The sequence below is a fragment of the Macaca nemestrina genome, chromosome 12 (assembly GCF_043159975.1).
Source record: "Macaca nemestrina isolate mMacNem1 chromosome 12, mMacNem.hap1, whole genome shotgun sequence".
Lineage (NCBI taxonomy): Eukaryota > Metazoa > Chordata > Mammalia > Primates > Cercopithecidae > Macaca > Macaca nemestrina.
The window spans coordinates 653,647-679,041 of NC_092136.1; the positions used below are offsets into that span (position 1 = coordinate 653,647).

General features: G+C 52.6%; 1 protein-coding gene across 1 annotated transcript; it reads left to right on the plus strand.

Annotated features, from left to right (window-relative positions):
• Nucleotides 1-1,398: 1,398 nt before the first annotated feature.
• LOC105494152 (transaldolase 1) lies at nt 1,399-18,851 on the plus strand. Its single transcript, XM_071074012.1, has 8 exons — nt 1,399-1,559; nt 10,149-10,272; nt 12,929-13,036; nt 14,418-14,549; nt 17,197-17,372; nt 17,599-17,796; nt 18,141-18,286; nt 18,654-18,851. Exons 1-8 carry the CDS (start codon nt 1,463-1,465, stop codon nt 18,684-18,686), a joined length of 1,014 nt encoding a protein of 337 aa, XP_070930113.1. The 5' UTR covers nt 1,399-1,462; the 3' UTR covers nt 18,687-18,851.
• The last annotated feature ends 6,544 nt before the right edge of the window (nt 18,852-25,395 follow it).

Sequence of the window (25,395 nt, forward strand, 5' to 3'; positions counted from 1 at the left end):
GTTGGCCTCGCTGGTCTCCAACTCCTGATCTCGTTATCGCCTGCGTGGGCCTCTCAATGTGCTGGGATTACAGACGTGAGCCACCGCGCCGGCCTAGGATTTGCCTTTTAAGACGTCTTTTCGGCCGGGCGTGGTGGCTCACACCTGGGATCCCAGCACTTTGGGAGACCGAGGTGGGCGGATCACGAGGTCAGGAGATCGAGACCATCCTCGCCAACATGATGAAACCCCATCTGTACTAAAAATACAAAAATTAGCCGGGCGTGGTGGTGTGCCCCTGTAATCCCAGCTACTTGGGAGGCTGAGACAGGAGAATCGCTTGAACCCAGGAGGCGGAGGTTGCAGTGAGCCAAGATCTCACCACTGCAATCCAGCTTGGGCAACAAGGGCGAGATTCCATCTCAAAAAAAAAAAAAGTATTTTCAAGTTTTTGTATTTCTGACAACCGGGACCTGCCAACTAGTGTGTGGCCTCTACGCAGGAACTGACTCACCATAAGCGGACAGCTTACTCCCTGTGATTTATCCCTAGCTGACCAGTCAGCACTCCTGACTCACTGGCCCCCTACCCACCAAATATCCTTAAATACTCGGATCCCCGAGTTTTGGGGGAGACTGAGGAATAAAACTCTGGTTTCCCAAACAGTCGGCTGTGTGTGAATTATGCTTTCTCTATTGCAATTCCCCTGTCTTGAAAATAGACTCTGTACCGGCAACGGGCAAGGCGAACCCATAGGGCGGTTACAGTGTCTGCAACACAGACACAAGCAACAGAGACTTTATCAAAATGTACCAGGAACTCCTGCAAGTCAGCGATGGTAAGAAGCCGGGCAGCTGGGCCTCCTACGCCTGCCTCGCCGTTCGGCCGGATACCTCTGGGCTTAGCACTCAGGGGTACAGATTCCCAGAAGGATGTTCCCCGCCGCGTCCGGCGCCCGAGCTCTGCAGCCGCCCCCTGCTCTGCCTCCCGCACCTGCAAGGCGTCCCCCGCCGCTCCCTCCTCTGCTTCCTACAGCGGCCCCCGACCCCAGTCCTGGCCCCACCAGGGATCTCGCCTCGCCGCGCCGCGTTCGGCCCTGGCGGGTTCGGCCCCGCGGGTTCGGCGCCTGGGCCGGGTCCATCTCCTTCCGCCCTCCCGGTGCTTCCCGCGGGGCAGGAAGGAGCCGAGGGCCAGCCGCCCCGTGTCGTGCCGGTGTTTTCCCAGGTCCGTCCGCGGCAGCTGCTGCGGAGCCGGGAAAACCCCGCCCGTAGGACCCGCGCGGCGTTCTCTGCCCTGAGGTGCGCGACCCGGCCTTGGGGCTGCAGCTTCGTCCTCGGGGGCGGGGCTTCGTCCAGGCGCGTAGGGACCCGCTGGCCTCGCCCTCTCGCGCCGCTCTCCGATTGGCCGGCGCCCGCGGGGCATTGTGGGCCGCCCGCGCGCCCGTCGCGTCGCCGCCGCAGCTGCAGCCCCCCTCGGCCTTGCTATGTCGAGCTCACCCGTGAAGCGTCAGAGGATGGAGTCCGCGCTGGACCAGCTCAAGCAGTTCACCACCGTGGTGGCCGACACGGGCGACTTCCACGGTGAGGACGGCGCGGAGCCCGGGCACGCGGCGCAAGCGCCCTTCGGAGGCCCCGGCGCCCCGATTTCCCCGGGTCCCCAGTTCCGGGACGCGGACCGGGTGGCGGTGCCCCAGGCGGCTCGGTTCCGGGGGGAACGAGCGCAGGTGCCGGTTGCTTGGGCCAGGGGCGGCCGTGAGGGGAGCGGGGCCGGGGGCAGCAGTGAGGAGCTGAGGTCAGCCGTGAGGGGCTCGGGTGCGGGCGGGACCGACGGGTCCTTGCGAGCCGTGGGGCAAGAAACCGGTATCCCAGCCTCGCCCTCGCCCTCCTCCCAGGGTGGGGTCGGCTGCGCCCTCAGACCCCGCCCCCGGGACTGGCTGCGGGCAGCCCACGGGAGCCCCTCTGCACCCTCATGGGTCGAGGCAGCTTTCAGTGCCTTTGAGTTCAGGAGAGATTCGGGGTAGAGCTTCGAGCTGTCTTCCACGTGGCCAGTTTGTGGTCAGCCAGATGCAATTTTGTTGGGCTGATATTGTCTGTAGAGCGGGGACATCAGCTAGCTCTGACCAGAAGCTGCCAGTGCCGCCACCGCCCTTGAGCTCTGCCGTGCCCAGTGGGACAACCCTGTGGGCGGCAGGTGCCCTGGTGGACAGCCACCGCCAGGCGCAGCGGGTGGGTAAAAGCCGGTGCCCATGACAGCACAGGGTTGTTCCACTGTTAAATACTGATTTTCCTGGGCTTGAATTGTTTACATTGGAGAGAACTTGGAAAATACAAAGAAGGCTTATTTTATTAATACTTAGCTGTTCTGTCCTCTGCAGTGCAGAGTAGACGAGCCTTGTGTGTATGTTTTGTTGAGGACAAGTAATATTTTTTAAGAAAATCATGAAACGCTTCATGGATGAATGCTGTGAGTACCTAATACGGAAGTGACTTCCTCTCTTTTCTGCTTTCTCATGGTGACTTGAGAAACAGGCTTTAATTCCTCTTCGGTAACTGAGTAAGGGCATTGTTTATCTAGCAGAGCCTAGAGAGTGAACTGGCATATTTGGCTGCTTAACCATCAAAGATGGGGATTCAGCGACTGGCTTGGGGTGCCACAGTCTGCTCCAGACCCCTCTTTGGGAGATCCAAAGCTAGAGCTGTGAGTCCCTCACACACACAGCCCCCTGTTGTAGTCCAGATCTTTCTCTTTATAAGAAAGAAAGCTCCAGAAAAGGGGCTACACATTTTTCTGCTGCTCAGTTTATTCCTTTCTTTTTTTCTCTCTTTTTTTTTTTTTTTTTTTTGAGACGGAGTCTCCTCTGTGGCCCAGGCCAGAGTGCAGTGGCGCGATCTCGGCTCACTGAAAGCTCTGCCTCCCGGGTTCACGCCATTCTCCTGCCTCAGCCTCCCGAGTAGCTGGGACTACAGGCGCCCGCCCCTGCACCCGGCTAATTTTTTGTATTTTTAGTAGAGACGGGGTTTCACCGTGGTCTCGATCTCCTGACCTCGTGATCTGCCTGCCTCGGCCTCCCAAAGTGCTGGGATTACCGCGACCGGCCAGTTTTTTCCCTTCTTAGCACTGAGAATAATTTGCAGTTTGCCTGGTGGACAGAGCCCTCATCTGTATTGTTCCTTGCTGGCCCTCACCAGTTAGGGCAGAGCTGGTGCGGCAGTGCAGGGCCAATAAAGATGAATTTTCCTAAACCCATACCCATAGCAGGCCTGGGGAGTCCTGGGTTCGTGGTTTTGTTTTGTTTTTTTGTTTGTTTGTTTGTTTGTTTTTGAGACGGAGTCTCGCTCTGTCGCCCTGGCTGGAGTGCAGTGGCGCGATCTCGACTCAGTGCAAGCTCCGCCTCCCGGGTTCACGCCATTCTCCTGCCTCAGCCTCCCGAGTAGCTGGGACTACAGGCGCCGCCACCACGCCCGGCTAATTTTTTTGTATTTTTAGTAGAGACGGGGTTTCACTGTGTTAGCCAGGATGGTCTCGATCTCCTGATCTCGTGATCCGCCCGCCTCGGCCTCCCAAAGTGCTGGAATTACAGGCGTGAGCCACCGTGCCCAGCCTTGTATTGTTTTTTTAAAGAAATCTTCTGGCCGGGCGAGGTGGCTCACGCCTGTAATCCCAGTACTTTGGGAGGCCGAGGCAGGTGGATCACGAGGTCAGGAGTTCGAGACCAGCCTGACCAACATGGTGAAACCCCATCTCTACTAAAAATACAAAACTTAGCTGGGCGTGGTGTTGCATGCCTGTAATCCCAGCTACTTGGGAGGGTGAGGCAGGAGAATCGCTGAACTCAGAAGGCGGAGGTTGTAGTGAGCACCACTGCACTCCAACCTGGGCGACAGAGGGAGACTCCATCTCAAAAAAAAAAAAAAAATCTTCTAAACCCAAGTCCTGACATATTTTTTTAATGAATATTAACAAAAAAATACATTCATTGATAGTATATGTTCATCAATGTTATGTAGTTGTAAAATAATCTGTTGGGTTTGTGATCTGTATTTTGTGAAGTGAAGATTCTTCACTCCTTGTGGGAGGGAGGCACAGGCCACTGGAAATAGAATCAAAGCTGTGAATGCTCTTCCCACAGTGTGACCCTCCTCAGTTTTCTTCCCACAGTGTGACCCTCCCCAGTTTTCTTCCCACAATGTGACCCTCCCCATTTTTCTTCCCACTGTGTGATCCTCCCCAGTTTTCTTCCCACAGTGTGACCCTCCCCAGTTTTCTTCCCACAATCTGACCCTCCCCGGTTTTCTTCCCACAGTGTGACCCTCCCCAGTTTTCTTCCCACAGTGTGACCCCCCATTTTTCTTCCCACAGTGTGACCCTCCCCATTTTTCTTCCCACAGTGTGACCCTCCCCATTTTTCTTCCCACAGTGTGACCCTCCCCAGTTTGCATTCGGTTTAAGGGACCCTGGACCCTGAAACCCATTTTTGCCCCAGTGGACCTTGGTTTTGTTTTAATTTTGTAAAAGCCATTTGCTAAAAGCTGACTTTATCAAGGGGTGATTTTACAGGATGAAATGGGCTGTTTTCAGTGCCTCATTCAGGGCATTCTGGCAGACCTGTGTCAACACTGTGCCAAGACAGGCTTTTTCTTAACTTGTCATGTTGAAATGGGTATAGATGCACAGAAGTTGCAAAATCAGCCCATACAGTCCTATGAACCCTTCAACCACTGTCCCTCGTGGTGACATCTCATGTAACCACGGCATGGTATCCACACCGGGAAGTGGGCACTGCTGTGATGCTGGTGCTGTTATAGACTGCAGGCCTGGCTCAGGGCTCCCCAGTTTCCCCCTGTACTGGGGAAAGGAGGCTATGTGACAGTTTCATAAGGTGTGTAAATTCCTGTGACTGCTGTGACAGGACATAGCTGTCCCATAGGCACTGAGATCCCCGTGTTCCTGAGAGACACCTCATTCCCTGTTCCTTGGCAGCCTCTAACCTGTTCTCTACCTCTATAGTTTTGTCATTGAAAGACCCTTTGAAAGTACTTATTCCAGCCTTGGCAAAATGGTAAAACCCCATCCCTACAAAAAAAAAATAGCCAGGCATATTGGCGCACACCTGTAGTCCCAGCTACTTGGGAGGCTGAGTTGGGAGGATCACTTAAGCCCAGAAGGTTGAGGCAGCAGCGAGCTGTGACTGCACCACTGCACTCCAGCTTAGGAGACAAAGCGAGACCCTGTCTCAAAAAAAAAAAGGTACTTATTTTCCAAATAAAGTTACTGAACTGGCTAATCTCCTGGAACTATGGGCCGTTCTATGGGTGTCAGTGGCCATAACTCTTTACCTCCACTTTACATTTGGACAGCCTGATCAACAAGACCCCAGGTTAAGCCTCGTTGGCTTCTTTGAATTCCTAGCTTGGTTACGTGAGAAAGAACTAATGTGTTAAAAGAAACAGTATTTTTTTTTTTTTTTTTTTTTTGAGACGGAGTCTCACTCTGTCACCCAGGCTGGAGTGCAGTGGCCGGATCTCAGCTCACTGCAAGCTCCGCCTCCCAGGTTTATGCCATTCTCCTGCCTCAGCCTCTGGAGTAGCTGGGACTACAGGCGCCTGCCACCTCGCCCGGCTAGTTTTTCGTATTTTTTTAGTAGACACGGGGTTTCACCGTGTTAGCCAGGATGGTCTCGATCTCCCGACCTCGTGATCCGCCCGTCTCGGCCTCCCAAAGTGCTGGGATTACAGGCTTGAGCCACCGCGCCCGGCCTATTTTCTTTATTCTTAAAACTACTGTTTCTTGGCCGGGCGCGGTGGCTCAAGCCTGTAATCCCAGCACTTTGGGAGGCCGAGACGGGCGGATCACGAGGTCGGGAGATCGAGACCATCCTGGCTAACACGGTGAAACCCCGTGTCTACTAAAAAAATACGAAAAACTAGCCGGGCGAGGTGGCAGGCGCCTGTAGTCCCAGCTACTCCAGAGGCTGAGGCAGGAGAATGGCGGGAACCCGGGAGGCGGAGCTTGCAGTGAGCTGAGATCCGGCCACTGCACTCCAGCCTGGGCGGCAGAGCGAGACTCCGTCTCAAAAAAAAAAAAAAAAAAAAAAAAAAAAAAAAGAATAAAGAAAATAATCCTTGGGATTTTGTTTTTGGTTTTTTTTGTTTTGTTTTTTTTTTTGAGACAGGGTCTTGCTTTGTCACCCAGGCTGTACAGTGGTGCAGTCACGTGGTGCAACACGGCTCACCGAAGCCTTCACCTCCTGGGCTGAGGTGATTTCCCCCACCTCAGCCTCCCAAGTAGCTGGGACTACAGGTGTGTGCCACCACTCCCAGCTAACAGTCCTTGTTGAAGATAACCATGTGGTATCTGTGTTGAAGTCAAAATGTAGTGACAAATCTCTAAATTTAACATTTTATTTGGGAAGAAATAATTGCAATTCAAGCAGACTGGGTGGTCTTCAATCTGTCCAAAGAACGAGAGAAAGTTGGGGCTAGCCTCAGTGGCTCATGCTTGTAATCCCAGCACTTTGGGAGGCTGAGGCGGGTGGATCACCTGAGGTCAAGAGATCGAGACCAGCCTGGCCAACATGGAGAAACCCTATCTCTACTAAAAATACAAAAATTAGCCAAGTATGGTGGCAAGTGCCTGTAATCCCAGCTACTTGAGAGGCTGAGGTGAGAGAACTGTTTGAACCCAGAAGATGGAGGTTGCAGTAAGCCGGGATTGTGCCGCTGCACTCTAGCCTGAGTGACAGAGCGAGTCTCCATTTCAAAATAACAATAATAATAATAAACCATGAACCTCATTTGAAGGTAATTGTTATGTGTGCATGCATGCATGCGTGTGTGGACAGTTCCTGTCTCATAACTCCTATAGTCCTGTTACAATGTTGGGGCACTCTAGGCCTCAGGAGCAGGCCTCGGAAAACAGAATTTCTGTCGCTGACCTTCTCCTCTCTCACTTGCTCCTTTCTCTCTCCAAGGGAGGAATCTTTCCTGCCTTTCTTTCTGTTTTGGAGCTGTCCGTAAAGAAATTCTCTACTTGCTTTTCTTTTTTTTTTTTTTTTTTTGAGGTGGAGTCTCGCGCTCTCACCCAGGCTTGAGTCAGTGGCGTGATCTCGGCTCACTGCAAGCTCCACCTCCCAGGTTCACGCCATTCTTCTGCTTCAGCCTCTCAAGTAGCTGGGACTACAGGCGCCCGCCACCACGCCCATCTAGTTTTTTGTATTTTTAGTAGAGACAGGGTTTCACTGTGTTAGCCAGGATGGTCTTGATCTCCTGACCTCGTGATCTGCCCGCCTCAGCCCCCTAAAGTGCTGGGATTACAGGCGTGAGCCACTGCGCCTGGCCCTCTACTTGCTTTTCTAATTGTGGGTCCTAAGACCCTCATTTCAGAAGGGGTCCCACCACATACCCTGGAGGAAGGAATGTTGCACAGAGGACAGTAAGAATGTGAACAGAGAGGTGTTGCTGGGTTTCCTTGCTCATTAGATGATAATAATTCAACAGGGCTGCCCATACTTCAGTCATATCTCTCCAGTGGAGTCTCCATAAAAGGCCCAAGAGGACAGGGTTCAGGGAGCTTCCAGATACCTGAACACATGGAGCCTCCTGAAGGGTGGTGCACCCAGGGTGGGCATGGAGGCGCCGTGCCCCTTCTCACATGCCTTGCCCTATGCATCTCTTCCTCTGTGTCCTTTGTATAATAAGCCAGTACGTGTTAAGTGTTTCCCTTACTTCTGTGATCTGCTCCAGAAATTAACTGAACACGAAGGTTAATTCAAGTTGGCACCTCCAACTTGAGGCCAGTGGATCAGAAGTTCTGGAGCCCAGACTTGTGGCCGGTGGGAAGTGGAGAATGGTTGGATGGGACTAAGCCCTCAACCTGTGGGATCTGAGGCTGTCTCCAGGTAGACAGGGTTGGAGTTGAATTGGAGGACACCCGGCTGGTATCCACTGAAGAATTAATTGCTTGTTTGGTGTATGGGGAGAAACCCCCACACATTTGGTCACAGAAGTCCTCTGTGTTGATTATTCTGATATGAGAGCAGAGTAACACAGTTCAGTTTGTTTCTTCAGAGGCTGGGCGCAGTGTGACTCACGCCTGTAATCCCAGCAATTTGGAAGGCCAAGTCGGGTGGATCACCTGAGGTCAGGAGTTCGAGACCAGCCTGACCAACATGGCAAAACCCTGTCTACTAAAAACACACACACACACAAAAAAATTAGCCTGGTATGGTGACTCGTGCCTGTAATCCCAGCTACTCAGGGGGCTGAGGCAGGAGAATTGCTTGAACCTGGCTGTCGGAGGTTGCAGTGAGCTGAGATTGCGCCACTGCACTCCAACTTGGACAACGGTGCAAGACTCCATCTCAGAAAAAAATAAAACATAAAAAAATACAAATACAAAAATTAGCCAGGTGTCAGGGTGTGTGCCAGCTACTCAGGATGCTGAGGTAGGAGAATCACTTGAACCCTGGAGGAGGAGGTTGCAGTGAGGCGAGATCGTTCCACTGCACTCCAGCCTGAATGACGGAGTGAGACTCTGTCAAAAAGAAAAAAAGCTACTCAGTGGCTACAAGTTTGGACTTTTTGAACTGTTTAGTTGGTTACTCTGAAGAAAACAACTTTTTTTTTTGTCCTTGCAACAGTGTCTTACTCCATTGCCCAGGCTGGAGTGCAGTGGTACAATCTCAGGCTGGTCTCGAACTCCTCACCTCAAGTGATCCACCCCCATCAGCCTCCCAAAGTTCTGGGATTACAGGTGTGAGCCACTGTGCCCAGCCACTAAGTAGCATTTTATGACTGGGTTTATTAAAGCAGAGAATGTCAACTTTGATCACCAGTACAATTTGAACAAAAACTTGAGATGTTGTCAAAGTTGCCCACTCCAACTAAAAGGATTCTTAGATCAGGTTTTGTCAAGTTACCGGCAGAAGCTACTGAATGCGATATTTATTTATTTGTTTGTTTGTTTATTTATGAAACAGAGTCTCTGTCACCCAGGCTGGAGTGCAGTGGTGTGATCTCAGCTCATTGCAACCTCCACCTCCTGGGTTCAAGCGATTCTCTTGCCTCAGCCTCCTGAGTAGCTGGGATTACAGGCATGTGCCACCATGCCCATCTCATTTTTGTATTTTTAGTAGAGACGGGGTTTCATCATGTTGGCCAGGCTGGTCTCGAACTCCTGACCTCGTGATCCGCCCGTCTCGGCCTCCCGAAGTGCTGGGATTACAGGCTTGAGCCACCGCGCCCGGCCCTCATTTTTGTATTTTTAGTAGAGACGGGGTTTCATCATGTTGGCCAGGCTGGTCTCGAACTCCTGACCTCAGGCAATCCACCAGCCTTGGCCTCCCAAAATGTGGGGATTACAGGTGTAAGCCACTGCACCCGGCCTGAATTTATTTTCTTAAGAGATGGGGTCTTGCTCTCTGGCCCAGGTGGGAGTGTAGTGGCATAATCACGGCTCACTGTAGTCTCAACCTCCTAGGCTCAAGCGATCCTCGTGCCTCAGCCTCTTGAGTAGCTGAGACTACAGGCATGCACTACCACACCTGGCCAATTTAGTCTTTTTATGAAACCTAAAAAGAATGATTGGTGAGTGATGGCAGTGGGTAAAATTAGTCTTAAAGTTGCAGCAGGCGGTTCAGCAACTATTAGATAAACTGATTTCAGCTTAGAGGCCACTTCAGCAGCTAGGCTTGCAGATAATTATTTTTGGAGCAATGCTATGTACCTGAGTGCTTTTCCCCTGACTTTTTGACTCTGTTCTAGCTGGGCGTGGTGATGATGACCCAGCCCAGAAGATCCGCGTTCACAGGTGGGTCACTGACTCTAGACCGTGCGCCTCCTTGTGGTGGTACAGCAGCGGGAAGCATATTTTCCTACGGCCAGCGTTCTCCCAGTTGTCTCACCTCTCACTCCCATGCTGTTACAAGTCAGCTCTTGCAGGGGCATAGTTGATCTCTGGGCACTTAGTGCTTGTTGTTTCATCATTGTGCAAACAGCCGCATCTTGATGAACCTTCGGTGACCAGGAATGTGAGAGAAGTGTGGCTGGACCCCACTTTGGGAAATGCTCTGGACTCCCCTAACATCCTGGGGACTTATAGGGTTCCTTCACGTGTTTCCAGTTGGAGGCAAGCGCTTCACTTACTTTGGCTTTTGAAAACTATTTCCCTAGCCATCGACGAGTACAAGCCCCAGGATGCTACCACCAACCCGTCCCTGATCCTGGCTGCAGCGCAGATGCCCGCTTACCAGGAGCTGGTGGAGGAGGCGATCACCTACGGCCGGAAGCTGGGCGGGTGAGTGCCTGGACTCGGGAGGGTCCCAGCTAGGCCCTCACGCTAGTCTAGGTGGCTTTGTTTCCCTCCCTAACTGAATTTTAGCTCTCAAACACCATGAACTCAAGGGAAGAAAAAACCCTTTCTTTCTGCCTGTTTTTGTTTATCAAAGTGTAACCTGCATGGAGTGACATGCACCCGTGGTAAGTGAGCAGCTTGGAGTCTTGCCAATGTGTGCACACCCTGTGAACACCACCCCAGTCCGGATGCAGGGCACTCGCAGACCCCCAGAGGCCCTCCTCCCCTTCTGCAGTCAGTCTCCCCAGCTCTGGTAACACTTAGCTTCTGGCTGTCATTTCATTTTATTTTTTATTTTTCAGACAGAGTCTCGCTCTGTCCACCCAGGCTGGAGTATAGTGGAGCGATCTTGGCTCACTAGAACTTCTGCCACCCTGGTGCAAGTGATTCTCCTGCCTCAGCTTCCCAGTTAGCTGGGATTATAGGTGTGCGCCACCACTCCTGGCTTTTTTTTTTTTTTTTTTTTTTTTTTTTGAGACAGAGTTTTGCTTTTGTTGTCAAGGCTGGAGTGCACTGACATGATCTCGGCTCACTGCAACCTCCACCTTCTGGATTCAAGTGATTCTCCTGCCTCAGCCTGCCAAGTAGTTGGGATTACAGACATGAGCCACCATACCCAGCTATAATTTTTTTTTTTTTTTTTTTTTTTTTTTTTTTTTTTGAGACGGAGTCTCGCTGTGTCTCCCAGGCTGGAGTGCAGTGGCGCGATCTCGGCTCACTGCAAGCTCCGCCTCCCGGGTTCACGCCATTCTCCCGCCTCAGCCTCCCAAGTAGCTGAGACTACAGGCGCCCGCCACCACGCCCGGCTAGTTTTTCTATTTTTAGTAGAGACGGGGTTTCACCATGTTAGCCAGGATAGTCTCGATCTCCTGACCTCGTGATCCACCCGCCTCGGCCTCCCAAAGTGCTGGGATTACAGGCTTGAGCCACCGCGCCCGGCCCCAGCTATAATTTTTGTATTTTAGTGGAGACAGGGTTTCACCATGTTGGCCAGGCCAGTCTCGAACTTCTGACCTCAAGTGATCCGCCTGCCTTGGCTTCCCGCAGTGCTCAGATTATAGACATGAGCCACCGTGCCTGGCTTTTTAATTTTTTAATAGCTTTTGTAACTCCCAGAATGTTCTCTGGCACCAGTTTGCAGTAGGTCCCACCCCCTTACCCAACCAAGCAACTGTAGAGCACTCTTCATGCCCATGGCTTTGCATATTTTAGATGCCATTTTAGATTCTCTTCAGGGTAATAATTCAAAGCTTGAAGATGGTGCCGAGCAGGCAATGTGGGCACCACACAGGAGCAGGTCCCTTTCTGGTACTGGTTTTGCATAGGTCCAGGTGGCTTCTGAGTGGCTCCCCTGACCATGCGTGAAAGCCACTCTGGACGCTGACTCTGACCCTCTCCTCTCTCCTCTTAGCTCCCCTTTCCTCCTCTCGTGGTGTTGCGCCCCTGTGGCATCCGCGAGGCCTTGGTGCTCTTGTTATTGGATGACACTGGTGCCTTTGCTTAGCTGGGTGATCAACAGATGAGCCCTGCCCCCATGTCCAGATGGCCCAATAATTTTTTTTTTTTTTTTGAGATAACGTTTGACTCTGTCACCTAGGCTGGAGAGCAGTCTCATAATCTCAGCTCACTGCAGCCTTGATGTCCTGGGCTCAAGCCATCCTCCCACCTCATCCTCCCAAGTAGCTGGGACTACATGCAGGTGCACGCTACCACACCTGGCTAATCTTCGTATTTGTTTGTAGAGGCAGGGTTTCGCCATGTTGCTCTGGCTGGTTTCGAACTCCTGAGTTTGAGCAGTCTGCCCACCTTGGCCTGCCAACGTGCTGTGATTACAGGTGTGAGCCATCGCACCCGGTCTGGCCCAAGAATTCTGACCCCCGAGCGTCTAGCTGAAGGGCTTCCTGTGTGTAGTGGGCTAACGAGGCCACTCAGATTTTGGAACAGCATCATGGACTTCACCTAGTGTCTGTCCAGTGACTGAAGAGATGGAAAATATAATATTTTGCAAGTGCCAAAAGATAGAGGGATGCAGTTTGGGATGATGAAAAGAGCTCTGGAGATAGATGGTGATGGTTGTACAGAATTGTGAACGTGCTGAATATACTGAAAAATGGCAGGTTGGGGGCAGTGGTGCACGCCTGTAACCCCAGTGCTTTGGTAGGCCAAGATGAGAGGATCCCTTCAGCCTAAGAGTTCGAGAACAGTCTAGGCAACAGGGCAAAACTCTCTCTCTCCAAAAAAATTTAAAAATTAGCCGGGCATGGAGATGTGCACCTGTAGTCCCAGCTACTTGGGAGGCTGAGGTGGGCGGATCACTTGAGCCCAGGAGGTCAAGGCTGTAGTGAGGTGTAATCACAGTACTGCACTCTAGCCTAAGCGACTGAGTGAGACCCTGTCTTGGGAAAAAAAAAAAAAAAAAAAAAGGATAAGATGGGAAATTTTACATTATATGTATTATTTGGCTACAATAAAAAAATGTTTTAAGATAAAAAAAAGATGGAAGGAAATTTGGCAAAGAAATAACAGAATGCATTTTGTAGACTCTTGTGCACTTGAACCTTAGAAGCTTCTAACCTGCTTTTTTCCCTTTGAATTTCAGGTCACAACAGGACCAGATTAAAAATGCTATTGATAAACTTTTTGTGTTGTTTGGAGCAGAAATACTAAAGAAGATTCCAGGCCGAGTATCCACAGAAGTAGATGCAAGGTAAGGATGCTTGCTCCTGCGCTGGACAGGCTGGTCAGGTGTCCACAGTTGCACACGTGGATGTCAACGTGAGGTCAAGGGGCTGCTGCACCCATAGTCTCCATCCCAGGGGCCCAAGAAGTTTATTCTGAGCTTTCCCACAGTTGGTACTGACGACCAAGAGCTCCTTGTTTAGCAACTGATCTCTAGTGTTTTTTATTTTTATTTTTATTTATTTATTTATTTATTTATTTATTTTTTGAGACAGAGTCTTGCTCTGTCGCCCAGGCTGGGGTGCAGTGGCCGGATCTCAGCTCACTGCAAGCTCCGCCTCCCGGGTTTAGACCATTCTCCTGCCTCAGCCTCCCGAGTAGCTGGGACTACAGGCGCCCGCCACCTCGCCCGGCTAGTTTTTTGTATTTTTTAGTAGAGACGGGGTTTCACCGTGTTAGCCAGGATGGTCTCGATCTCCTGACCTCGTGATCCGCCCGTCTCGGCCTCCCAAAGTGCTGGGATTACAGGCTTGAGCCACCGCGCCCGGCCTATTTATTTATTTTTGAGATGGAGTCTCGCACTGTCACCCAGGCTGGAATACAGTGGTGCAATCTCAGCTCACTGCAACCTCTGCCTCCTGGGTTCAAGCATTTCTCTGCCTCAGCCTGGCAAGTAGCTGAGATTACAGGCACTCGCCACCACGCCCAGATAATTTTTTGTATTTTTAGTAGAGACAGAGTTTCATCATCTTGGCCAGGCTGGTCTTGAACTCCTGACCTCATGATCCACCCATGTTGGCCTCCCAAAGTGCTGGGATTACAGGCATGAGCCACTGTGCCCAGCCACTAGTGTTTTTTGTTTTGATTTGTTTTATTTGTTTGTTTTTTGAGACAGAGTCTCGCTCTGTCGCCAGGCTGGAGTGCAGTGGCGCGATCTCAGCTCACTGCAACCTTCGCCTCCCAGGCTCAAGCGATTCTCCTGCCTCAGCCTCCCGAGTAGCTGGGACTACAGATGCGCGCCACCACACCCGGCTAATTTTTTTGTATTTTTGGTAGGGACAGGGTTTCACCATGTTGGCCAGGAAGATCTTGATCTCTGGACCTCATGATCTTCCCCCCTCAGCCTCCCAAAGTGTTGGGATTATAGACGTGAGCCACCGCGCCCGGCCTAGTGTTTTTTAATACAAATTATAGCCTATGGATCCCACTGAGGACCTTTGTGAGACTGGGTGTGAGTTGCTGTCACAGCCATTCTGCAAACCTCAAGTGAGGGGAAGGTTGAGGGCAGTGGTTGGTGCTTACGGTGGTGCAGCTCAAAACTGACTTGGGCTGACACCCGGCCTCCACCTTGCTCTGCTTGTTGGGCAGCCTGCATGATCTGAGGGGATGGGTTCTTCTTGCTCCTACAGGCTCTCCTTTGATAAAGATGCGATGGTGGCCAGAGCCAGGCGGCTCATCGAGCTCTATAAGGAAGCTGGGATCAGCAAGGACCGAATTCTTATAAAGCTGTCATCAACCTGGGAAGGAATTCAGGCTGGAAAGTAAGTGGACCCCACAAGGAAGGAGCTTTCAGAGATTTTTCCCCTGTTGTTGGGGCAAGGTCTACATGGCATCAGGCAAGTTTGACTCTCTCAGCCCTGGGGAATGCCAGACTGGGGAGCACAGCCCACAGCTTGGACTTGACCAGCTGATGTCAACCTAGATCTGCGCTCTGCTCCAGAGCCAGCTCCCTCACTTGCTGGTGATCAGAAATGAGGGATTTCCCAGGAAGTACCATCCACCCACCCAGCAGAGAAGAAAAGCCACTAGTTAACACCTGCAGATTCTTTCATTCCTCTGTCCTGATCAACACAAGCCTGTATTTACATGATTTTTAAAAAGTAAACTATTGTTATATAAAATATATGCTGCCTGGGCAAGATGGCTAGTGCCTATAATCCCAGCAATTTGGGAGGCTGAGATGGGAGGATCACTTGAGCCCAGGAGTTCCAGACCAGCCTGGGCAACGAAGTGAAACCTTGTCTCTACAAAAATATAAAAAAATTTTAGGCCGGGCGCGGTGGCTCACGCCTGTAATCCTAGCACTTTGGGAGGCCAAGGCAGGCAGATCACGAAGTCAGGAGATGGAGACCATCCTGGCTAACACGGTGAAACCCTGTCTCTGTTGAAAATATAAAAATTAGCCGGGCGTGGTGGCAAGCACCTGTAGTCCCAGCTACTCGGGAGACTGAGACATGTGAATGGCGTGAACCCGGGAGGCAGAGCTTGCAGTGAGCCGAGTTTGCGCCACTGCACTCTAGCATGGGTGACAGAGTGAGACTCCATCTGAAAAAAAAAAAAATTAGCCAGGCGTGATGGCACACACCTGTGATTCCAGCTACTTAGGAGGCTGAGGCGGGAGGATCGCCTGAGCAAGAGGTTGAGGTTCCAGTAGCTGTGATCACACCACCGCACTCCAGCCTGGGTGACAGAGTGAGACCCTGTCTCAGAAAAACCAAACCAAACGTATGTATGTTCAGAGTGGAAGAGACAGAAAATGTGTAAAACAAAGTAAAACTCCTGTATGATGTTCTCACCCAGGAGCAGCCAATGCTACACTCAAATAATTCACATCAGGAAGAAGTGTTTTGTTTCCACATTGTGTGTTTACATGTTCTACCACGTGCCATCACTGACCGGCTCTGAGATAGCATCTCACTTTTTCACCACGGCTGGAGTGCAGTGGCACGAACTCAGCTCGCTACAGCCTTGACTCCAGGCTCAAGTGATCTTTCCATCTCAGTCCCCCAAGTGGCTGGGACGACAACACGCACACCACTCCTGGGTAATTTCACCATGTTCCCCAGGCTGGTCTCGAATCCCTGGGCTCAAGAGATCTCTACCCATCTTGGCCTCCCAAAGTGCTGGGATTACAGGCATGAGCCATTGTGCCTGGCCTCATTTGTGGTTTTTTTGGTTTTTTTTGGGGGGATGGAGTTTCGCTCTCGTCCAGGCTGGAGTGCAGTGGTGCTATCTCAGCTCACTGCAACCTCCACCTCTTAGGTTCAAGTGATTCTCCTGCCTCAGTCTCCCGAGTAGCTGGGATTACAGGCAGGCGCCACCACACCCAGCTAATTTTGTATTTTTAGTAGAGATGGGGTTTCTCCATGTTAGGCTGGTCTCGAACTCCCGACCTCAGGTGATCCACCACCTCGGCCTCCCAAAGTGTTGGGATGACAGGTGTGAGCCACCACACCCGGCCCATTTGTTTCTATATGTTGAAAAATACTCCATTTTGTGGATAGGCCAGTTACTCATCTGTTGATGGACACCTGGTCGGTTTCCACCTCTTGAGCTGTGATGTATAGTGCTGCGGTCGGTTTCCATTTCTTGGGCTGTGATGTATACTGCTGCTTTGAACACATCTGCTGCTATGAACACATCTGCTCCTGTGGACACAGATGTGCAAGTTTTGTCCTGGACAGGTTTTTGTTTCTCATGGGCATATGCCTAGGAGTGGAGTCTCCGGGTGACTGCTGGAGGAACTGCAGGCTGTTTCCCAACTCAGCTGTGCCATCTGCTGTCCCCCTTGAACAACCCCGTGTGGCCATGTGGCAGAGGCGCCTGGGGAGGGAACTTGTGTCTGGAGGTGCCTGAGCAGAGTCTTGGCTGTCTCATCCCATGCCCCAGCCACATGGCAAAGTATGGGCACTGCCCTGTCCTTGGGGATCAACCCCAGGATGTCCAAAGTGCACTGGGACTTGGGCAAGGGGCCTAGTGTGGCCAAGGGGCTCCTCTCAGCAGAAACCAGGGTGCTATGGGCCTGCTGCGGGGTGGCCCCAGGAATGGCTAGGGTGGAACAGGGTGAGGACTGGAATGTGGTCAGAGACAACCCAGTGGTTCTAGCCTGGGAGCTGAGCCCTGGTGAGTTCTGGAATGAGGTGCTGGCCTGGCGCAAGAGCACGGGCACCCAGAGGGCCTCCCTTGCCTTTGTCTGTTGTGTAATGTGGGTTGGAGAAAATTCTGGTCACCCATAACCCACTATCCATTTAGAACCCTCTTTGAATGTTAGATTTGTTCTTAACAATGGCATGAGCCTGTTCCTGCCGATTCAGTTTAAGGCCCGTGAGCATCTTTGGCAGCCTTGGCTCTGGGTGGGCACCTGGCCTGCACTCACCTGCCCCGCACTCACCTGCCCCCGCCCCACAGGGAGCTCGAGGAGCAGCACGGCATCCACTGCAACATGACGCTACTCTTCTCCTTCGCCCAGGCTGTGGCCTGTGCCGAGGCAGGTGTGACCCTCATCTCCCCATTTGTTGGGCGCATCCTTGATTGGCATGTGGCAAACACCGACAAGAAATCCTACGAGCCCCTGGAAGACCCTGGTGAGGGTCCCTCTGAGGTAATGGGGTAAGGGGAGCAGCCTCAGCAGCACCTCAGGCAGGAAGAGCCCGAGATGGAGCTGCCGCATCAAAAAGCAGTGAGGTGCACAGGTCTGCGCGGGCAGGCAGGGGTGGCGGCTCAAGGTAGTGCAGCCAGCAGGCACTGGGAGGGCAGGTGGGGTGGTGCCTCTGCTGAAGCCTTCCTGGTCACAGCTTGGTTTCTTTCCAGGGGTAAAGAGTGTCACTAAAATCTACAACTACTACAAGAAGTTTGGCTACAAAACCATTGTCATGGGCGCCTCCTTCCGCAACACGGGCGAGATCAAAGCACTGGCCGGCTGTGACTTCCTCACCATCTCACCCAAGCTCCTGGGAGAGCTGCTCCAGGACAATGCCAAGCTGGTGCCTGTGCTCTCAGCCAAGGCGGGTGAGTCCCCACTGCCCAGCTGTGGCTGCTGCTTGGGCAAGGCCAACACCACCCTGCCACGCTGCCCTGTGGGTGATCCCTCCCCGCTGTGGGGCGAGCACATCTCGGGAGACATTAGGGTGAAGTAGACCTCAGTAGAGGGCTTGGCTTTACTAACATGTCTCACTAAAGGCGTCAGCCGAGGCTCTGTGGGCTGAACCCCACTTCCAGCATGAGCCTTGCTGGGGCTGAGGCCTGGCCCTGGTGGAAGATGCTTGGGTGCAGCGGGTTCAGGCCCTGAGCCCAAGGGGCCAAGGTGGGCAGGGACATGGGGCAGGTATGGAAGGCTGGGTCTTGTCCCGTAGCCCAAGCCAGTGACCTGGAAAAAATCCACCTGGATGAGAAGTCTTTCCGCTGGTTGCACAACGAGGACCAGATGGCTGTGGAGAAGCTCTCTGACGGGATCCGCAAGTTTGCCGCTGACGCAGTGAAGCTGGAGCGGATGCTGACAGTGAGTGTTGTGTGTGGGGGGCCACATGTGCCAAGCCCCATGAGAGCCCGGGCCTGGATGTCGGGGTTCAGGCTGGGCAGAGTTAAAACTTGCATGAGACCCCAGGTCTCATTCACGTGCTGCCCAGCAAGCGGGGCCTGCTGAGGCCATCCCAGGGTGGAGGGTGCATGGCACCCAGGGCTGCTCCCGGGATGCTTGGTGGGTCCTGGCTCCTCTCTGGCCTGTGTGGTGACTGTGGTGTTGGCCAGCCTGTGGCCGTGGCCCACACAGAGTGCAGACCCCACAAGGGCCTCCCTCCTTCCACATGGGGCTTCAGGGTGCAGAAGGCAGGGTTGGGAGACACAGCTCATGCTGTGTTTGTTTCTAGGAACAAATGTTCAATGCAGAGAACGGAAAGTAGTGCAATCCTGAGGGTGGACTCCAGATCTGCACCGTCGGCCAGCTGGGGTCTGACTGCACATGGCTTCTCATGAATCTTGCGTTTTTTACAAATTGGAGCAGGGACAGATCATAGATTTCTGATTTTATGTAAAATTTTGCCTAATACATTAAAGCAGTCACTTTTCCTGTGCTGTTTCATTCACTGTCTCCATCCCCTAAGCATCACTTGCCCCAGCTGTGACGGGCTGTGACCCAGGTTAGGACTTCAGAGATGGGGTCGGGGTCAGGGTACTCCAGACACAACCCACTGCCTGGGCCACCACCTGGGAACCCAAGTCAGGGTTGTTGCTGGGAGGCCTTTGATGGGGGGGTCCCTCCTGAGCCCTGAGGCCTGTAGGGTGCACTGGAGTTAGGCAAAGGGCAGGCTTCTGATGCCAGGGGCTCCCAAGGTGCTGTCCCAGGTGGGCCACAAATGGACACTAAAGCAGTCTCAAGCCTCCAAGCGTGGGCACATGTGGATGCCTCCCAGAGGAGCAGTCCCAGCCACACCCTCCCTCCTGCTTTTCAGGGCCTGGGCCTCCTATTCCCTGTCAAGGCTGCACTGCCCATGCCCCCTGCCCCCCTCCTGACCTGTTATGGCCGAGACCTTGCATGGGATGCCAGGTTCCTGCATGGGGTCATGGTGCCACCTTGTGGGGGCAGCGCATGCACCAGCCACTGGCCTTCAAGTCGCCACCGCCATTTTTTTTGAGATAATCTCATTCTGTCACCTAGGCTGGAATGCACCCAGGAAGTGGTGCAATCTCCCTGCAACCTCTGCCTCCCAGTTTCAAGCGATTCTCCTTACCTCAGCCCCCACAAGCACCTGGGATTACAGGCACCTGCCACCATGCCTGTCAAGACAGGGTTTCACCATGTTGGCCAGGTTGGTCTTGAACTCTTGACCTCAAGTCATCCAACTGCCTCGACCTTCCAAAGTGCTGGGATTACAGGCATGAGCCACCGCGCTCGGCCTTTTTTTTTTTTTTTTTTTTTTTTTTTTGAGATGGAGTCTTGGTCTGTCACTCAGGCTGGAGTGCAGTGGTGTGATCTGGGCTCACTGCAACCTCCGCCTCCTGGGTTTGAGATTCTCCTGCCTCAGCCTCCTGGGTAGCTGGGATGACAGGTGCCCGCCACAATACCTGACTAATTTTTTTATTTTTAGTAGAAACGGGGTTTCGCCATGTTGGCCAGTCTGGTCTCAAACTCCTGATCTCAAGTGATGTGCCCTGCTTCGGGGTCCCAAAGTGCTGGGACCACTGCGTCTGCTTCTCCCTGTTTTCGTTTTTCTTTTTTTTTTTTTTTTGAGACGGAGTCTCACTCTGTCACCCAGGCTGGAGTGCAGCGGCGCGATGTCAGTTAACCACAGCCTCCGCCTCCTGGGTTCAAGCAATTCTCCTGCCTCAGCCTCCTGAGTAGCTGGGATTACAGGTGCCTGCCACACGCCTAGCTAAGACTGGGTTTCACCATTTTGGCCAAGCCGGTCTTGAACTCCTGACCTTGTGATCCACCCACCCTGGCCTCCCAAAGTACTGGGATTACAGGCGTGAGCCACTCCGCCCGGCCTCTCCCCATTTTTCTTTTTTTTTGAGACAGTCTCTCACTCTGTCGGCCAGGCTGGAGTGCAGTGGTGCGATCTCGGTTCACTGCAAGCTCCGCCTCCCGGGTTCACGCCATTCTCCTGCCTCAGCCTCCTGAGTAGCTGAGACCACAGGCACCCGCCACCGCGCCCGGCTAATTTTTTGTATTTTTAGTAGAGACGGGGTTTCACCGTGGTCTCGATCTCCTGACCTCATGATCTGCCTGCCTCAGCCTCCCAAAGTGCTGGGATTACAGGCATGAGCCACCATGCCCGGTCCCCATTTTTCAATACAGGGCTTTCACTCTGTTACCCAGGCTGGAGTGCAGTGGTGCAATCTTGGCTCACTGTAGCCCACCTCCCAGGCTCAAGTGATCCTCCTGCCTGTAGCTGGGATTACAGGTGTACACCACCATGCATGGCTAATTTTCTATTTTTTGTAGAGATGGGGTCTCACCACACTACCTAGGCTGGTCTCAAATTTCTGGGCTCATGTGATCCTCCTGCTGCAGCCTCCTAAAGTGCAGGGATTACAGGTATGAGCCACTGCACCCGGCCACCTTTATGGATCCTAACCCAAACCTGAAACCCAGTGCAGCAGATCAGCCCTGCAAATAGTTCGTCAACTGGAGTTTGAATGCAATGGATTGCACTATGAAGGGCTTGGTGGGATCAGAGATTGGTGGTCTATGGGGTGGTCCCTCTGTTCCCAGAAGCATTACAGGGTGACTGCCACAGAGAGTCTTGGTCAGGCTGCAGGGAGAACAAGGCAAGGGGGCTCCTGGACCCACACCTGTCCAACCTCCCAGTTGGGGACCTGAAAGTCCAGCCTTGCCAGTGATCCAAGGACTGCCCTGGGCCCCACCCAGAGGTCAGGAGGGGACCTCCCCACGACTCTAGGGCAGCCCCTTCCTCCTCCCCTCCCTGAAAGCCTCTGCCAGGTCTAGACCCATGTGCCCCATGCCTTTTTGCAGATTGCAGGTTGGTCCTTCCTGGCTCCAGGGATACCAGGCACTGCAAAGAGGGTCCGTTGAGCCCCCATTTACTAGGGTCTGGAGCAGCTTCTGGACTTGCCCCCACCCCTCCAAAGGCAGGGAAAGCACTGGGCCGTAGGATGGAGCTGCAGCTTCTCACCTTGAACCTAAAACAAGCTACCCTACCTTACACCAGGCATCTGGCCGCCTCTCCTCAGTTCCAACCTGGGTTGGGCACGCCTGGCCCATCCAGGGTGCAGAGGGGACAACCCTGGGGCAGAGCAGCAGGCAAGGGAGGCAGCTGGGCTGCCAGTGCCCTGATCAAAACCAGTGCAGGGCTCTTCCCCATACCAACCTCCACTGCTGAGGAGTCCCTCCTATCCTTCAAGGCTTCCCACAGTAGGTCAGGCCTCTGCCTCTGAGCCCATCAACAGGCTAAGTCCTAAGAGGACATCAAAGGTCCTGTGGCTCCCAAAGATTAACAGCACCAGTATCTCCAAGGAGACCCAGCAGAACGGGGCTCTGGGGATGTGACTACGTTTGTGAGTGTCGTTTGCAAACACCAAGTTCACCCACTTGCCCCTATAATTCAGTCATCTTAGAACTGTGAAACCATCACCCCAAAATGAAATCTCAAACCTATTTGTCCCCATTCCCAGCCTCAAACAATCTACTTTCTGTCTGACTTACATTTTCTGGATATTTCACAAAAATGGAATCACAAGGCACAGGCCTTTTGAGACAGGCTTCTTTCACTCAGCATTCTGTCCGGGTTCGCCCACATCACAGAACGTAAAAGAACTTCACTCCTAGCCGGGCATGGTGGTGTGTCCTGCAGTCTCGTCTACTGGGGAGGCTGAGGTGGGAGGATCACTTGAGGCCAGTTCAAGGCTGCGATGAGCAGTAACTGCATCTGCGAATAGTCGATGCACTCCAGCCAGGGCAATATAGCAAGACCCTATTAAAAATAACTTCATTACATCCTGGCTAACACGGTGAAACCCCGTCTCTACTAAAAAATACAAAAAACTAGCTGGGCGAGATGGCGGGCGCCTGTAATCCCAGCTACTCGGGAGGATGAGGCAGGAGAAGGGCGTAAACCCCGGAGGCGGAGCTTGCAGTGAGCTGAGATCCGGCCACTGCACTCCAGCCCGGGCGACACAGCGAGACTCCGTCTCAAAAAAAAAAAAAAAAAAAAAAAAAACAAAACTTCATTCTGGCCCGGCGCGGTGGCTCAAGCCTGTAATCCCAGCACTTTGGGAGACCAAGACGGGCGGATCACGAGGTCAGAAGATCGAGACCATCCTGACTAACACGGTGAAACCCCGTCTCTACTAAAAAATCCAAAAAAAAAAAAAAACAAAACAACTAGCCGGGCGAGGTGGCAGCGCCTGTAGTCCCAGCTACTCGGGAGGCTGAGGCAAGAGAATTGCGTAAACCCAGGAGGCGGAGCTTGCAGTGAGCTGAGATCGCACCACTGCACTCCAGCCTGGGCGACAGAGCGAGACTCCGTCTCAAAAAAAAAAAAAAAAAATTCATTCCTTTTTAATAGCCAAATAATCCTCCATATGGATACATTACTCTTACTGATACCAATGATTACTAAACATTGACAACCCATTGTATGAAAACAACTTATCCATTATCATGAGCAGTTCTGCTGTGAACACCGGGCACCATCTGTGTGGAGCTGCATGGTTTTATTCCTCGTGGGTAGATGAACACACACTGGTACATGGGGAAATCCTCAGCCGCCCTCCACTGCCCTTCCAGAAGTTCGGTCCTCTTGCTTTCATCCTCTGCCCCAGCCTGGTGCTGCCCCAAGCCCTGCCCTGGCAGAGAGAACTGGGCACAGCGGGGAGGCTCTCTGAGCCAGAGACTTTGCACGCAGCTGAAGAATGACGCAGGCCTGCAGGCGGCTCACTCGGGGACAGGTCTGTGGGGCCCTGCGTCAGAACCCACTTCACATCCCAAAGCCACACCTGCCTTGATCTTCAATGCTGGGCTTAATGTCAGATCTGGCTGACCAGAGGAGCTCAGTAAGGCTCACTGGCTCTTCATCCACCCTGCTGTGGCCTGAACACGTGCCCCCAAAACCCACCTGCTCAAGTCCTCACCTGCAAGGGGATGGTATTAGGTGGAAAATTTGGCAGGTCATCCAGTCACAGGGCAGGATGACCGGGCCCAACCGGTTTACAGTATGTTCTTACAGGAGCCCAAATGGACTAAGACATTAAGATATGAGCTTGCCTGCAATCCCAGCACTTTGGGAGGCTGAGGCGGGTGGATCACAAGGTCAGGAGTTCAAGACCAGCCTGACCAAGATGGTGAAACCCCGTCTCTACTAAAAATACCAAAAATTAACCAAGTGTGGTCGCAGGCGCTTATAGTCCCAGCTACTCGGGGGGCTGAGGCAGGAGGATCGCTTGAACTCGGAGGGCAGAGGTTGCAGTGAGCCGAGATCGCACTACTACACTCAAGTCTGGGTAACAGAGACTCCGTCTCAAAAAATAAAAAAGACATGAGCTTAAATTTTTTTTTTAAAAAAGTACTTGTTGGCTGGGTGCAGTGGCTCACGCCTGTAATCCCAGCACTTTGGGAGGCCAAGGCAGACGGATCACAAGGTCAAGATATCAAGACCACCCTGGCCAGCATGGTGAAATCTTGTCTCCATTAAAAATACAAAAATTAGCCGGGTGCGGTGGCTCAAGCCTGTAATCCCAGCACTTTGGGAGGCCGAGACGGGCGGATCACAAGGTCAGGAGATCGAGACCATCCTGGCTAACACGGTGAAACCCCGTCTCTATTAAAAAATACAAAAAACTAGCCGGGCGAGGTGGCGGGCGCCTGTGGTCCCAGCTACTCCGGAGGCTGAGGCAGGAGAATGGCGTAAACCCGGGAGGCGGAGCTTGCAGTGAGCTGAGATCTGGCCACTGCACTCCAGCCTGGGCGACAGAGTCAGACTCAGTCTCAAAAAAAAAAAAAAAAAAAAAAATACAAAAATTAGCTGGGCGTGGTGGTGTGCACCTGTAGTCCCAGCTACTCAGGAGGCTGAGGCAGAATAATCACTTGAACCCAGGAGGCGGAGGTTGCAGTGAGCCGAAATTGTGCCACTGCATTCCAGCCTGGCGACAGAGTGAAACTTCATCCAAAAAATAAAATGTTAGCTGGGCACGGTGGCTCAAGCCTGTAATCCCAGCACTTTGGGAGGTCAAGGCAGGTGGATCACCTGTGGTCAGGAGTTCAAGACCAGCCCGGCCAACATGATGAAACCCCGTCTCTGCTAAAAATACAAAAACTAGTCCAGGCACGGTGGCTCATACCTGTAATCCTAACACTTCGGGAAACCGAGGCAGGAGGATCACTTGAGGTCTGGAGTTTGAGACCAGCCTGGCCAACATGGTGAAACACGGTCTCTACTAAAAATACAAAAATCAGCCAGGCGTGGTGGCACATGCCTGTAATCCCAGCTACTCCGGAGGCTGAGGCTGGAGAATCGCTGGAACCTGGGAGGCAGCAGTTGCAGTGAGCCTAGATTGTGCCACTGCACTCCAGCCTGGGCGACGAGAGAAACTCTGTCTCAAAAAGTAAATAAATAAAATAAGATATAAAGTACTTGTCCAGAGAAGTCCATCACCACATGGGGGTGAGAGTGGACCCGGGACAGAGCAAGGCCCTGCAGTCAGTGCTAAGTGGGCATCCTGACTAATCTGGGAGGCACCGGAGGGACGCAGCCTTCAGGGCGGGGATGTGGCTGCAGCGCTTCCTTCTTCCACTTTTTTCTGAATTCTCCTTATTGAACGGCTTTATTTTATTTTATTTTATTTATTTATTTATTTTTTTTTTTTTGAGACAGAGTCTCGCGCTGTCACCCAGGCTGGAGTGCAGTGGCCGGATCTCAGCTCACTGCAAGCTCCGCCTCCCGGGTTCACGCCATTCTCCTGCCTCAGCCTCCCGAGTAGCTGGGACTACAGGTGTCCGCCACCTCGCCCGGCTAGTTTTTTGTATTTTTTTTTTTAGTAGAGACGGGGTTTCACCATGTTAACCAGGATGGTCTCGATCTCCTGACCTCGTGATCCGCCCGTCTCGGCCTCCCAAAGTGCTGGGATTACAGGCTTGAGCCACCGCGCCCGGCC